The sequence below is a fragment of the Aedes albopictus genome, chromosome 3, assembly GCF_035046485.1.
Source record: "Aedes albopictus strain Foshan chromosome 3, AalbF5, whole genome shotgun sequence".
NCBI lineage: Eukaryota > Metazoa > Arthropoda > Insecta > Diptera > Culicidae > Aedes > Aedes albopictus.
The window spans coordinates 237,001,760-237,017,361 of NC_085138.1; the positions used below are offsets into that span (position 1 = coordinate 237,001,760).

The 15,602-nt window shown below is 37.9% G+C and overlaps 1 protein-coding gene and 1 long non-coding RNA gene across 2 annotated transcripts in view; both read left to right on the forward strand.

Moving 5' to 3' along the window:
- Positions 1 to 15,602, forward strand: part of LOC134291647 (uncharacterized) — a 239,659-nt gene that overhangs the window by 130,386 nt on the left and 93,671 nt on the right. The window lies entirely within an intron of this gene.
- LOC109431321 (zinc finger protein 287) overlaps positions 10,799 to 15,602 on the forward strand; it is a 31,528-nt gene continuing 26,724 nt past the window's right edge. Inside the window, exon 1 of the mRNA XM_029868407.2 lies at positions 10,799 to 11,062. Within this exon, the coding sequence (XP_029724267.1) occupies positions 10,916 to 11,062 (147 nt within the window). The 5' untranslated portion in view covers positions 10,799 to 10,915. The remainder of the gene's footprint in view (positions 11,063 to 15,602) is intronic.

Consider the following 15,602-nt stretch of genomic DNA (forward strand, 5'->3'; position numbering starts at 1 on the left):
TTTGTCGCCCTAATTTTATGAAAGTACATCAAATTTGCAAGAAAAAAGTACTTCGGTAACATTTTTCTAAGATGCACCGTTTAGAAGATATTACTAATTTAATATTAATTTTTTTGATAACTTAATAAGTTTTAGCCCTTTTCGGATGTACTCCGTGTTTCTCCAGTTTCAAAAGTATTTTTTTCGGAAAGATTGGAAAATTTTGAGTTAAAATGACACTGACAGCTTAAAGATTTGAGTGAAATTCACTGCCTTAAAAGTATTTTGAAACAAGTTACAAAATCCCACTATCAAGAACAATGATTTCTTCCAGTGGTTTTTATTGCCTTCTGCTGAAAACGTGCTAATAAGTATTAGATACAGGTAATTAGATACCAGTTAGCTGTACTACGTACAGTTGGTGATTGTAAACATGGTCTTTGTTGGAACTAGTCCACCATGGCCACGCTGGCCCAGGCTTGTAAACATTCGACACTTTTCACTGCCTTCGTTTCGTTGTCGCGGTCGGGTGTCAGCTTGCTTTATTTCATTCGAACGCGACCGCTACCTCTTACACACAACACAAGCGGCAGAACAAAGATCAATAAACAAAAAAGTAGATCAAATCAACGTAGTCTGACACGATGACATTAGTATAATTCCAGCTTTTCGCAAGATTTCAGCCAATTTTAATTAAAATTGGTATAATATTAGTCACCTTCCATCAAACTAGACGGCTGCCGACTGATACCTCAATCAACAACCGCCGCACTCTTTATTCATTCCAGGTATATACAATTTACAATCTTCTTCAATAACAATATACCTACGCCAGCAAATCTACCTCGCTCCAACTCTGCAAACTCGTACCTGACGATACCTGAGCGTTCAACTCTACCTATCTTCCAGCAGTCTTTACCCAGCATTCTATGATTTATACCCGTGAGCTGTATAATAATGTCTGACTCGGTTCTGAATTCATCCAGTATCTACTAGGGAAAACCAAACAGTAAATGCAGAAAGGTTGCTAGAAGCATAGTGATTTCATAGTAATTTCAGCTAATAATCCAGTGTTTTTGAACTAGATCCAGTGTTGTTTGATAACATAATAATTGTAAAGGAAAGTGTAACACGTTTTGGTGCAAAGGTAAGTTTTAAATACACATTTTAATTATATGTGTTGTGATATTTTCGTTCAAAACTAACAATTGGAAAATATTTTCTATGTTACAAATTACAAAATGAGTAAAATCAGATGTATTCGTCCATTCAAAGACATTCAGTGTTCGAAAGAGCTGCGATATCTCATGGATGGTATCATCCAAAAACTGAAGTCAATTGGATTTTCCAAGGTATCCACACTGAACACCAAGGATTTTCGTATTTGTTCGTGTTGCCGTCTACATATTGATTCAAGAGCTCACCTCACCCAAAACGAAGAACAAAGCGTAGCCGGTGGCTCAAGGATGCCAACAGTTCAGACCATACCTGTTGTACCTGATTCGCAAAGCTATGAAAGTTTGGTCACGATACCATCAGCGTCAACGCTAAGCACAATTCAATCAAATGAAGACTTCACGATGCCTGTAGACGTCGAAATATTCAACCGAGGAATAGCAGCTATTCGTGTTTCGCCTATAGATTTAGGTAAGGTTAAAAATGTTCACTATCCTGAAAAAAAGTGCGCTGAAATCGTCGAAGGTGTACGAAGAAATCTTTTTAAATTAGACGCTAAAACAGAAAAAGCAAACGAGTTTAATGAAGTCATAGAAAATATGAAAATTAAATTTTTAAATTCAGCCACAAGGCAAGAAAAACTATCAATTTTATCATTGTTACCAAAATCATGGTCAGTACAAAAAATTGTAGACGAATTTAAAACTAGTAGAAATATGGCATGAGGGCCCATATAGCCGAGGCGGTAAACGCACGGGTATACAGCATGACCATGCTGAGGGTGACGGGTTCGATTCCCGGTCGGTCCAGGATCTTTTCGTAAAGGAAATTTCCTTGACTTCCTTGGGCATAGAGTATCTTCGTGCCTGCCACACGATATACGCATGCAAAATGGTCATTGGCAGAGGAAGCTCTCAGTTAATAACTGTGGAAGTGCTCATAGAACACTAAGCTGAGAAGCAGGCTTTGTCCCAACGAGGACGTTACGCCAAGAAGAGAGAGAGAGAGAGAAATATGGCATCAGATGCAAGAAAGGAAAAAAATAATGTATTAGATTCATCTCAAGGTTCAAGCTCTGGAAAAGCTTTGAGTAATGAAACAAAAGAACTGGTTTTGAATTTTTTTGAGGACGATTATATAAGCCGTGCAATGCCAGGCCAAAGAGATTTTGTTAGCGTAAAGACAGGAAATAAGAGATTAGCTGTTCAGAAAAGATTGTTAATGATGACATTAAGAGAAGCTTTTAATCGCTTTAATGAAGTGTACGTCAATGTAAAAATAGGGTTTTCATCATTTGCAAGCCTCCGGCCAAGGGAATGTAAACTATTGACTGTCACAGGAACATATAATGTTTGCGTTTGCACTACGCATGAAAATGTCAATTTAATTCTACATAGCTTAAAAAAATACAATGTCTTGAATGATCTAAAAACATTAACGAATAGATTACTTTGCGAAAATAAGACAACTCATTGCCATCTACGAAGATGCTGCCCAGATACCTCAGTTTTAGAAGACAGTTTATTGAAACAACTGGAAGAAAACTTTGTTGAAAAGCTTTCATTGGAGCAATGGGTTACCACTGACAGATGTGATTTAGAAACTATTGTAAAGCAAACCGATGACTTTGTTACATTTTTCAGCTCAAAATTAGAAAGTTTGATTCCGCATGATTTTGTAAAAACCGAACAATCCAATTTTTTGAAAACTACAAAACAAAACTTGCAAGATGGTGAATTTTTGGCTATTTGTGACTTTTCTGAAAATTACAGCTTCGTTTTGCAGGATGAAGTTCAATCACACCATTGGAACGTGCAACAGGCCACAATCCATCTTTTCGTAATATATTATACTGAAAATAGGCAAATTAAACATTTTAGCTTCATTATAATTTCAGAAGAACTAAGACATGATTCAGTCGCTGTTAATTTGTTTATTGATAAAATGATGAACTTTTTACAAATTGATCAAAATAAAAACATGAAAAAAAATTATTTTATGTCAGATGGTGCTGCTTCACAGTATAAAAACCGAAAAAACTTTTCTAGCCTTTGTAAGTTTAAGTCAAAGTATGGTATTGACGCTGAATGGCATTTCTTCGCAACATCGCACGGAAAAGGTCCATGCGATGCTATTGGAGGTACGATAAAACGCATGGCTACCAGAGCAAGTTTAGCCAAAGAACGCGAACACCCGATAAAGACTGCAAGAGAGTTGTTTAATTGGGCAAACAAACGAAAAGAAGAAGAACTTACAAAGTTGTCATTTTGTTATTCTACTACAGAAGAATACGAAAATATGTCTTTGCAGCTAAATAATCAATATAATAATGCAAAAACAATTCAAGGAACTCAAAAATTCCACTCATTTCTTCCTCTATCAGAAAATACAATAAAGGCAAAGCTTTATTCAAACTGCCCTGACAATGATGCCAAAATATTCGATATTGTTAAGAAAGTTGTGTAAACAATAATTTGATAAAAATACAGGAATAAAAATAAACTGATGTACAAAGTATAATGTTATTTTTTATTGCGCACAAATACCACCCCTGAAAAATAAGCCTTATTCGCTCTTTTGAATCTTGCTAATTGAGGAGCTTGCGATATGCAAGAGTTGAATGCACATTTTCAACACAATACACCAAAAACCACTGGAAGAAATCATTGTTCCTGATAGTGGGATTTTGTAACTTGTTTTTCAAAATACTTTTAAGGCAGAGAATTTCACTCAAATCTTTAAGCTGTCAGTGTCATTTTAACTCAAAATTTTCCAATCTTTCCGAAAAAAATACTTTTGAAACTGGAGAAACACGGAGTACATTCGAAAAGGGCTAAAACCAAGGGGCTAGTCGCTTGGAACATTGTGCCAAGAGGTGCCAAGCACACCGTCTTATACGCTGTGTGGCACGCCGAGGCACTCTGAGGCACAATTTTGACACTTGAGTTTGGGTGAAAAAACTAGGCAACCATGTGCATTTGCCCTGCAAAATGAAAACAAACAGTTGGTTGTCTTGGTAGTTGCCAAGCAAAATCTGAATCATCAAGCAGTGGCACTTCGGGGCACACTGAGGCACAATTCAATACCCGGTGGCACACTGAAAAAAATTGGCTTCTAAACGGTGCATCTTAGAAAAATGTTACCGAAGTACTTTTTTCTTGCAAATTTGATGTACTTTCATAAAATTAGGGCGACAAACTTTTTGACTTTACTTAATAGCTTTTTTTGAAAACCGTAATTTTTTAAAACATTTTTTTTTTCATTGTAACCTATTTTTCTCCAGAACAACCCACTGTGCACTAGGTAGCATTTTCAGTCAGCTATAACATAAGGATAATAAAAAAAATATTGACATGTCACTTTTGAGGGAAAAACTATATTTTAGTTCAAATCACAAAAACCAAACATATTTTTTTACCGTGCATATTTTCTCCATATAGCACCAACAATTGTCTAAAACTTCGCCGAAGACACCAAACAGATCGGACAAACCGTTTTCGAGATACAATTTTTTGAAGATATCATGTGCATTTTTCATAGGCCCTTCTCATAAGTAAGGCTAGATTAAAAATGGCGAACCAAGTATGCAAAACGGCGTTTTTGTTCCCCAAAAACTTGTATGCAAATCAAAAAATACAAAAAATAAAAACTGGAAAAATTTCCCACTTGTTCGTGGAATCGCTCAGCCTTATTTTTTTACATATAGGGTGGGGCGGGGCAAGATGGGTCACCTAAGGATGGATCACCATAACTTTGTAAATACAAATCGTATTGGTATATATTCGTCTACTACTCTTTATTACACTAGTTAGCTATGCTAAAAGTCGATAAAAAGTTAATTAAAAACAAAATACGACGTTAATCAAGCAATTTTAAAAAGTGATCGATTTTGCACCGTGAAAAAAGTGCGGGGCAAGATGGGTCACCTTTTAAGTAATTCACATTTTCTCAACGAAAAACGTCAAAATATGAGATTTGTTCGGCATTCTATTATGCTCCATATCCATACTGAGTAAACAAGCGCTACTAGTGAACATTTTATAAATTTATTTGGAATATAAAAAACTTTACGATTTGAGTGGTCCTAAGGCGACTTGAAAATCGATGTTTTCACTAAAAAATTATCATAATTTTATGTTATAATTTTGAGCGTTCATTCCGCTTGATTGAAGTCATTTATGAGATAGTCTTGTAATAAAAAATAAATAACTTTGGAATGCTCCAAAAATACGTTCAAAATTGAAGGTGACCCATCTTGCCCCGCGGCCGTTTATATGGGGATTACAGTCATGACCCGCTGGTTGGGGGCTCAATAGTTGGGTGACTTTTTAGTTGGGGCTCCGTTAGTTGAGCTGTCAGCCAACTAAAAAGCACCTGGATGTCATAATTCAATGTCAAACTGAAAATGACAACCAATCTGTAATTCCAAGGGGCGAGCTAATGAGTTTTGGTTTCTTAAACTTGACTGATAATCGAGAAGAATTTCTATTTCATATTTCTTTAAAAAAAAAAACAATATGCACAATTACTTCGAAACAAATGCAAAACATCGGCAATTTTTATTTTGTCGATCATTGAAAGAGTTTTGTGCTTGCATTTTGGTCCGGGTGGTTTCATAAACATCTATATTTTCACTTCACCGGCTAAAAATGGGTGAGAATAATTATTTCTCGCATTGGCCATATATGTATCTTGCAAAACGTATCAGTTTTACTTTACTATTACTTTAGAGCTTTTAGTAGAACTTGTTACTTCAGACTCTAGTTTAATTTAAAAACACTTCACTAATACTTTACTTTTGCAAAAGAAAATAAAAAATGAATAACTCTTTTAAAGAAAAACTAGAAAGGACGAGCAAATTCCTTTTAATTCTACTACTGTGCTTATCTTCGGACAGATAGGCCTATTTCGTCTGTGACTTACAGACTTCTTCAGTGTCAAGTGCTCGACTGTCGACAGTCGACAGTCGAGCACTTGACACTGAAGAAGTCTGTAAGTCACAAACGAAATAGGCCTATCTGTCCGAAGATAAGCACAGTAGTAGAATTAAAAGGAATTTGCTCGTCCTTTCTAGTTTTTCTTTAAAAGAGTTATTCATTTTTTATTTTCTTTTGCAAAAGTAAAGTATTAGTGAAGTGTTTTTAAATTAAACTAGAGTCTGAAGTATCAGTTTTGCTCTAAATGTAAAACAAATTGAAAAATTTTACTTTACACTTCCAAACTAAACATGATTTAAAAAAACAATGCGCATGCCCCTTGTGCTGATGTCACTTCACCCAACTAGCGAATTGAATTCGTTGGTTGGGTGGAGGTTGTGGCTCAACGAGCGAGTTCCGACTGTATATGGAATGTATCGCATAAGAAAAATGGCTAAAAACCATTTTATTTTTTAATTCCAATGAGAGTGAATAATTTTTCAATCAATGCTCCAAACTTTTGTATATTCATGCTGGTCATCTAACAAAATTATTAACATAATCAAAACACAAGTAATGCGCCCGAAAATGGCACTGACCCATCTTGCCCCGCGACCCATCTTGCCCCGCCCCACCCTACAGGGGGTGGCCAACATGTTAGGGATAGGCAACTTTTTTTTCTCTCACAAAAAAGTTCAACATGTTGTAACTTTTCATAAATTGCATAAAAAAATCTCAAATTTTGACTGCTTGTCAACCTATTATATGTGCATCATTGGTACAAATTTGGGCTCGATTGGTTAATCCTTCGCGAAGCTAAAAGCGTAGAACGCTATTTTTTAGCAAGTAATTTTTGAACTGTCATATATCGGAAACCAGTCATTCGAATTGAATGAAGTTTTTTACGGTTATCAACAATATATTGATACTTGATACGACGTTATGAAATGTAATATTTTCTCACGACGAATAAAGTTATACCGGTTTGACTTTTTCACCCATATGGAGGAAAATAAGTGAAATTTACAATACCACACAAAAATTACTAAATGTGTTTTTCCTTTAATCCAAATAGGCTCTAATATATCTTATTAGAGATATCTCGAGAACAAAAATAGAAAATCTTTGGATATCAAAACTTAAATTTAATGAAATTGATGTAAAAAGAATACATGTTTTCGAGAAAAATCCAAAAAGTGTCAATTCATGATATCTTTCATTGTCGTTCAAAAAATACCTATGTTTTAATTAATTTTGAAGCATGAATATATTGTTAATAAACGATCAAAATTTCATTAAATTCGGTTTACTGCTTTCCGAGATATGACAGCTCAAAAACTAGTTGTCTAAAAAATAGCGTATTACGAGAAGGGTTCTAACTTCGTGACAGATTATCCAATCGAACTCAAATTTGTACCAATGATCCACATATAATATGTTGACAATCAAAATTTTTGAGTTGACAGCCTACTCTCGTAGCCTTCGGACGTTATTAACAAATCTCGCGTGCTTCATATCGTTAAAATGGCTGGTGTTCGGGAGAATACATTAGTAGTCGATTTTAGTGTTGTTCCTGGGCGACCCGACGTCCGAAAAGTCGAACAGTTTCTGGAGAAGGAGATGCAGTTGAATCTCTCGGATGTAAAAAGCCTGCAATTGCATAACACACGCAATTGCGTTTACATCGAGATGACGAATAGAGACATTGCGATGCGCTACGAAAAGGCGCACAACATCAAGCGCGTCTTTGTGTGGAAAGAGAAGCCTTTCAAAATCCCGGTGTATGTGGACAGCGAAGCAATAGCTGTCCGAGTGCACGATCTACCTCCTACCGTTCCTCATTCTACGGTCGCGAACTATATGAAGAACTTCGGGGACGTTTACTCCATACAAACTGAACGCTGGAAGCATTATTTTGCCGGCATACCCAACGGGGTTCGAGTGCTGCTGATGCGAATCAAACACCCGATCCCATCCTATCTCACTATTGCAAATGAGATTTGCTATGTGGAGCACACAAACCAGACCAAAACGTGCAGGCGGTGCACAAAACCAGCACACCCAAAGCAGAGATGCTTGGAGACCACCGTACCCGAAAACAAAACAACTGTGACCACAACAGCGACCACTTCTATCAGCGAACCGATATTTACCGAAGCTGATTTCCCACCGATGAGCAGTACCCAGTCGCTTCAGTCATCCCCTGATGCGAGTGATACGTTCATCACAATAGTGGCAAGAAGCAGGCGCGCGCTTGCCGAAGCTGAACGCGCAACCAACACAACTTCCATACCAGACCAAGAGGAACAACAGACCACGAGCGAAGATGATGACGCCGATGACGGGAGCAGTTCAATTTCTCCGTACGAGACCTACGAGGGCAGTAGCAAGCGACGGCTGTCAACAAAGCGCGGGAAGGAGAAAAAAAAGTTGTGTGCTATACAGGGATCACAGGGCTGTGATACCATTTCGCCTAACGAAAAATGTAAATAGTATTTCGGCCACGTTAAGCTTTTGGGCGTATTGGCCTTTTAAATAAAGTTTGAAAAAAAAAAAAAATCAAAATTTGGGAATTTTTGATGCACTTTATGAAAAGATACAGCATGTTGAACTTTTTTGTGAATGAAAAAAAAGTTACCTACAGAGATGCATTTGAACGCGTTCTGTTCATGTTCTGTTCAAAAGCTGTGCTCATGTGAGCCGTGTTCATGTTCAAACATTTTCAGGCGCCTGATCACAGTGCTCTTCGTAGCTAGTAGCCACTGATAGCAACAAATTGCTACCGTATGTGTCATACAGCTATTCTTCCTGCAAATGTTAGAGCTAGTGCCAATCTGCAAAATGGTCGAGCTCAAGGTTGGAGGTGAAAATTAAATGATTAGTCAATTAACTAGTAGTTTCAGGTATTGAATATGAGAACCTATTACTTTAGTAATCTCTCAGTGAATCAGTGAACTAATGAAGACATTCGAGCAATTGTGGCATAATGAATAGGTCCCACGCTGTGGGAACAACCGACGGCGACTTGACTGCCCCACGAAAAGTACCTATCGAATAAAAGGGCTCTTCTCACTACTCCCGGCCAAGCTCAGACATCTATTTATGTTCAACGGTATTATGGCGGTACTGTACACCGCGTATCTTATGGTCCCAACCGGGCTGGGAAGTACACTCAAGAGTACGCCATAATATCGTTGGAATGGAATCGAAGAGCTCAACCCGGCCCTAGGGGCAAGACAGATCTAACGAGAGCAAATCTGTGCTCGAGGTGTTGTTCAGAATTCCTCACAGTTCCTCTGAATTTCTCCCATTTAAAATGTTGCGTGCGCTGAATGAAAATTGCAGTTTTAGGGATGTCTTTCAACAAATTTCGTCGATCAGCGATAAAAATAGTAACTCAGAATCTCTCAGAGTTGCTCTCGTTTGCACAGTGTTTTGCCCCTAGACCCGGCCTGATGTAATGAGAATGGCATAAAATACCAGCACGGAAGCATTACACTGTTGCTTTATTGTCTTTCTATCTGTCTCTCACTTCCAATTTCCCAATCCAAACAAAACGCAACTGATCTGTCAATTTTGAACACCGCTCCGTGTTGAATCTAGTAATCTAGATAGTGTTCAAAGTTTTGAACATGATCTTGAGAGCTTTAAGGGAACAATTTTGGCACGCTCACAGATCATGAGCGAGCGTCCAAATGCATCTCTGCACGGAGAAACTGAAAAACTCAAAATTAGGTACTTTTAAACTCAATTTTGAGTTCTTTTTCATCTCCCTTTTCATGCGCTCTTTCTGTTGTTGTCAGAGAGTGAAGAGAGAAACAGCCCAACTTTTGCAGTTCCGTGCGTCAAGCCAAAACTGAGTTTCTAGCACAGTACTCAAATTTGAGTGAATACAACCTAGTCAAAATTTCGGTTGAGTGGAAAAAACTTAAAATTAGGTATTTTTTTCACATGGAAGCAAGCGGGAACAACCCAACAAAAACATCGATTCCATCAACTCAAAATTGGCTTGACGCACGCAACCCCGAAGTTGGGTGGAAAGAACTCACTTTTGGGTAGTTTCGTCTCTCCGTGTGAGGCTTACTCTGCTTGGTGCCAAAGGTGCTAAGTCCACACTGATGTGTGGATATGGTTCGCTTAGGAAAGAATCCTAGGCTCCCACCTGAAGATATTTCGGCTGGGGAAACCATAAACGATAACCATAAAATGTGCTTAACCACCCATTCGGGATACAATTAGAACAGTATGTGGTATTGTTGAACCGTCTACAGTACGGTCCGTGTATGGTGTTCGTTTATTACAGTGGTGTGACCTCGGGTGTGACACAGCTGTCAAACTCGGTACATTGCCGCTTTACCCACCATCGTTGTGGCTCGTATGTTGCTAGTGCTTGTTTCGGAAATTACACATTTCAAACGAAATCGTTGTTTTTGATGATTGTTTCTCTTTCTCTATCACTTTGCACGATGTTATATGTAGCAGCGAAGCAGTGTCGATGTTTCCAGCGCATTTATTTATGAATTAGGCAATCAAAACAAAAACATTGGACGTCATGGTGAATCAAATGCATGGGTTGATGATTCTGACCTTTCGTCATCCCCCTGGTTTATTAGGGCAGTGTTGCCCCTTGCGTCCACCAACAAAAATCATTCCATTAGCGGTATACGATTACGTTCAGTTATGTGGTGGAACGCAATAAAACTGAAACAAAACAAAACAACAAGCGAGCCGTTGTTGACAGACCAGGCGGTATAAAAATATCAGCAAAAAACAAATTGAGTAGTGCAGACAAACGAGTTGCACCCGTTTTATATTTCATAAAAATAGTTAATATAAATTTAAAAATGACAGAATACGACGCACAGTATTTGCAGGAACACTTCAGCGATATTTGCCGGTTCTGTTTATCGGAGGACAACTGCGTTGAAATCCTGAGCAATGGAGTGGTCAACGATTGTTTGGAAAAGGCTATTGACTTCATTGTTTCAAAGGTAAGTGCTCTCAAAACCAAAGATTAAAAAAAACAAGCTGATCCACTCCACGGTGTACAGAGGGGGATATTATGTTTCCAGTTCAAAACCGAATTAGCGACATTTTTTATTTGACTTCCGCTGCTTTTGCCTTGCGTCAAACACAATGTCGGAAGTGGGGCGCTGTTTTGTACACCTGATGCTCTATACAGCGCCCAACTTCCGACATTATGTTTAACGCAAGACAAAAGCTGCGGAAGTCAAAGAAAAAATGTCGCTAATTCGGTTTTGAACTGGAAACATAATACATTCATTCCCGAACAAGTCGAGTCGAATTGAACTTATCGAATATAAAATCCCAGAGTTGTATGTCTTTCATTCACGCTTTCAAATGGTATCATACCCATATAGGGTAGGTAATTCGTGTATTTTGGACAGGCTGAGAACAACGTTGGAAAAACTGCCCCTTAAATTCCTTAGAAACCAATTTATTATTTTGCAAAGTTACTAATACGCTTATAATATGACTGTACTTGCGTTCCTGGTGACAAAAACGTTAACGAAAGTATCGCCTGCTAGAATTGCATTTTGGACACCGGATATATGTTTTGGACACACTTATGCCGTTTTTCTTTTTGATCCAGTTTCAACCTGGGTTGGAACAGGATGAGATCACAGTTTCAACCAGGGTTGTGCAGTTTCAGGAGGGTCAATGTCGAATGACACTCGTTCTAACCATCACTTCGTACGACAAACGCAGTCCATCAAAACATAATCGATTCACGCAAAAGCCACTCAAGCCAACCCTCGTTCAATGCAGAGTCAACCACATCCAACAGCAGCGATCGTCTCTTGTTTTCGAACCACACGATGAAACACCGAAGCGAGTTTTTGTTCTACGCTTTGCATTCTATTCATAGGGCGTGCTATGTTTGTGTTTGCTGCGCCATGCAATGGACTTATCCACCGATGAACCGAATTCATCGCGGTCCGAGAATTTTGACACTAGAGCGGGGTCTGTTCCAATCAGAATCGTCCAATTCTGATTGGAAACGGCCCCGCTCTAGTGTCAAAATTCTCGGACCGCGATGAATTCGGTTCATCGATGGATAAGTCCATACTACTTAACAAATTGACCCTCATCCTGGCATTTTCAGACGAGAGTCACCCAGCAGTGAGTGACATAGCTCTGCGTCGGAACGACGGTTAAGAAGCGTTCGGCTACTCAAGAGATTTGCAGAGAAAGAGCGTGGCGGCGGCAGCCACCGTATCAATGCGTTCGTCTCGAATGTGTTCGATAGCAACATAGAGACGGTCGGCTGTAGCGTTGATGGAGGAAGAAGGGCAATGTTGATGTGGCGGCTTTTTTGTGTTATGATGGTGATAATGCACAAGACTGGTTTCAACCCCAACCCGACTTCGGTTTCGCTTGTACTAAAGTTTGTTTGACGTTTGTTTACATATTTTCCGCCAATCCAGTTCCAACCCAGATTAAAAAACGGCATTAGGTAGGGTGGGGCGGGGCAAGATGGGTCACCTAAGGATGGATCACCATAACTTTGTAAATACAAATCGTATTGGTTTGTATTCGTCCGCTACTCTTTAATACACTAGTTAGCTATCCTAAAAGTCGATAAAAAGTTCATTAAATACAAAATATGATGTTAAACAAGCAGTTTCGAAAAGTGATCGATTTTGCGCCATGAAAAAAAGGCGGGGCAAGATGGGTCACCTTTTAAGTAATTCACATTTTCTCAACGAAAAACGTCAAAATATAAGATTTGTTCCGCATTCATATATGCTCCATATCCATACTGAGTAAACAAGAGCTACTAGTAAACATTTTATAAATTTATTTGAAATATAAAAAACTTTACGATTTGAGTGGTCCTAAGGCGACTTGAAAATCGATGTTTTCACTAAAAAAATATCATAATTTCATGTTATAATTTTGAGCGTTCATTCCGCTTGATTGAAGTCATTTATGAGATAGTCTTGTAATAAAAAATAAATAACTTTTGAATGCTCCAAAAATACGTTCAAAATTGAAGGTGACCCATCTTGCCCCGCGGCCGTTTATATGGAGATTATATGGAATGTATCGCATAAGAAAAATGGCTAAAAACCATTTTATTTTTTATTTTCAATGAGAGTGAATATTTTTTCAATCAATGCTCCAAACTTTTGTATATTCATGCTGGTCATCTAACAAAATTATTAACATAATCAAAACATGAGTAATGCGCCCGAAAATGGCACTGACCCATCTTGCCCCGCCCCACCCTATATATAATTTGGACAGGGCTATTATCTCAATGTTTAGCCATGAATACTGTTAAATCATGGAAGTAGTATAAATCAACAAATAATTTCTTGCAAATAATCAAATTTCGTTGTTTAGCAGGCATCTATTTCAATAACTAATAAATACATGTTTTGTTAAAATCGAGGAAATATCGCTAGACCCACAGAATACGCCTACAAGTATGCAATCGAACAGCATCCCCATGTAGTTCATCAAATGACCAAAATATATGACCAGTAGAAAATCTGTTTTAATCGTTTCAGATAGATGTTAAGAGATTGGCTGTCTAATTTTTTTTTTTTTAAGAGTGACCAGGTGGAGCTGCAGGATAGCTGATAGCAAAGCCTGGACCCTTTCCCAACTTTCCCCCTACTAGGACCAATACTCACGATGGACTAGACGATGTCGTCAACTTGAGCAAAGTGTGTAGTAATTAGCATTGGGTCGTAGTAGTTTTTAAAAATACTGTTTTAACCCATCGCACTAGTATTTTGATCGAATGGAAGCTCCAAAGATGATTTGATAATTGAACAATATTTCAATAATCGAAAATCTCCGAGGTCACTGGACAACATTCAGAGAGAAAAAAAGGCTGTCTATGTTAACGCCTTCAGAGTACTATTCTTAAGATATATACAAAGAGCAAAAAAAAATGCGTCGTAGCTAATTTTTAAAGATTTGATATTTCTGAAAATTATTCGAAAACAGCTACCAGAGCTAGCGTTTTTAGCCGATATGGGCAACTAGTTTTTCTGAGAGCTTCCCCAAACAATAATCAGATAATATCCTCAGTTATTTTATAATACATTCTGAAAATTATTTCAAGATGATTACCAATAGTGCCAATAACCGATGTTAGTCATTGACAGCATCAGCATCATCCCCAAATAATTCTCATATTAGTGTTAGATAACACTTATTGAGCTTCCATTCGATGTTGTAAAGAAATTAGTCAAACCCTATATGTCAAAATATAGTCTATATTGTATCAAATTGTGTTCCTAATTTCGCTAGTCGTCTTCTGCATATCTGTAATCATCTCAGTCCAAGGTAATACTATATCCACCGTAACCCTTTACATTGTCAACCGTTCTAAGGCCTAAAGAAACATGTAACTAAATTCCTGCTTTTTTGGTCAGTGAAATAATACCGTCTAAGATAAAAAAAAAGGTCAGTCAACTCATTTTTGTCAAAAATAAAAATGTTGTCAACTTTTATATATTCATCCCTATAAAAATAAGAAATACAAATAACTCCTAAAATCAACAGTTTTATCTTTACCTAATCAGTCCATAATTTTCTAATTGTAATGAATCTAATCTGTAAGGCTGTAAGTCAACTTATCTTAGCGTCCCCTGTCCTGTGTACTAACGAATTCAAGTGATAAATGATGAGTGTAACGCAGAGACCTCCTCTACCCACTCTTGCGTTACGTTAAATTTAACAACTATTCTTAAATTCGAGAAAAATCAAAGAATGCAAAGATTAGGTCTATGCAAACTGAATTATAACTTGTCTTTGACTTGTGATAAATGCACAACGGATACTCCTTTGGTTCCCATTAGCACTTACGGCCGATTTCTTCACTTGCGCTCAACTCGTAAACCAGATATATCTAGCTCAAAGTTCAAGCGGTGGTGAATAAACTGGCGCCAAAGTGCTAATGGGTTAAGCCCTCCCATCGCGTCAAGATCGAATATCCGGGGGGAGGGTTAAGAGATTGGCTGCCTAATGTCTCTTAAATAAACATTTCTCATGTGGAGCGGATCTGGTGTGATGCTTAGAACACTTGACTATCACGCCGAGGACCTGGGATCGAATCCCACTCCCGACAAACTCACAAAATGTGAGTTCCTCCTTCGGTAGGAAAGTAAAGCGTGGGTCCTGAGATGAACTAGCCTAGGGCTTAAAATCTCGTTAATACAGATAAAATTTCTCGTTGCAATAAGGCTTTCAAATTCCTTACAATTATCAATTTAACGATTTAAGATGTACACTCTAAAGAATTTTCACGTCCGATTTACGTGAAATATCACGTAGCTCCTCCTTGTTCACAAAATCTCAAATGTTACCTGACGTCAGTAACTATCACCTGATAATCACGGCGTATACACCGCTCTGTTTGGTAAAATCCACCCAATTTTCACGTTAATCGTTTGAATGCGTTTGTGTTAGTGAACTTCTGACTTGGAAGTTTCCGCGAAACTAAAGCTACGTGAATTTCAGGTGTGCAAAAATAAATTCAATATGGCGTCG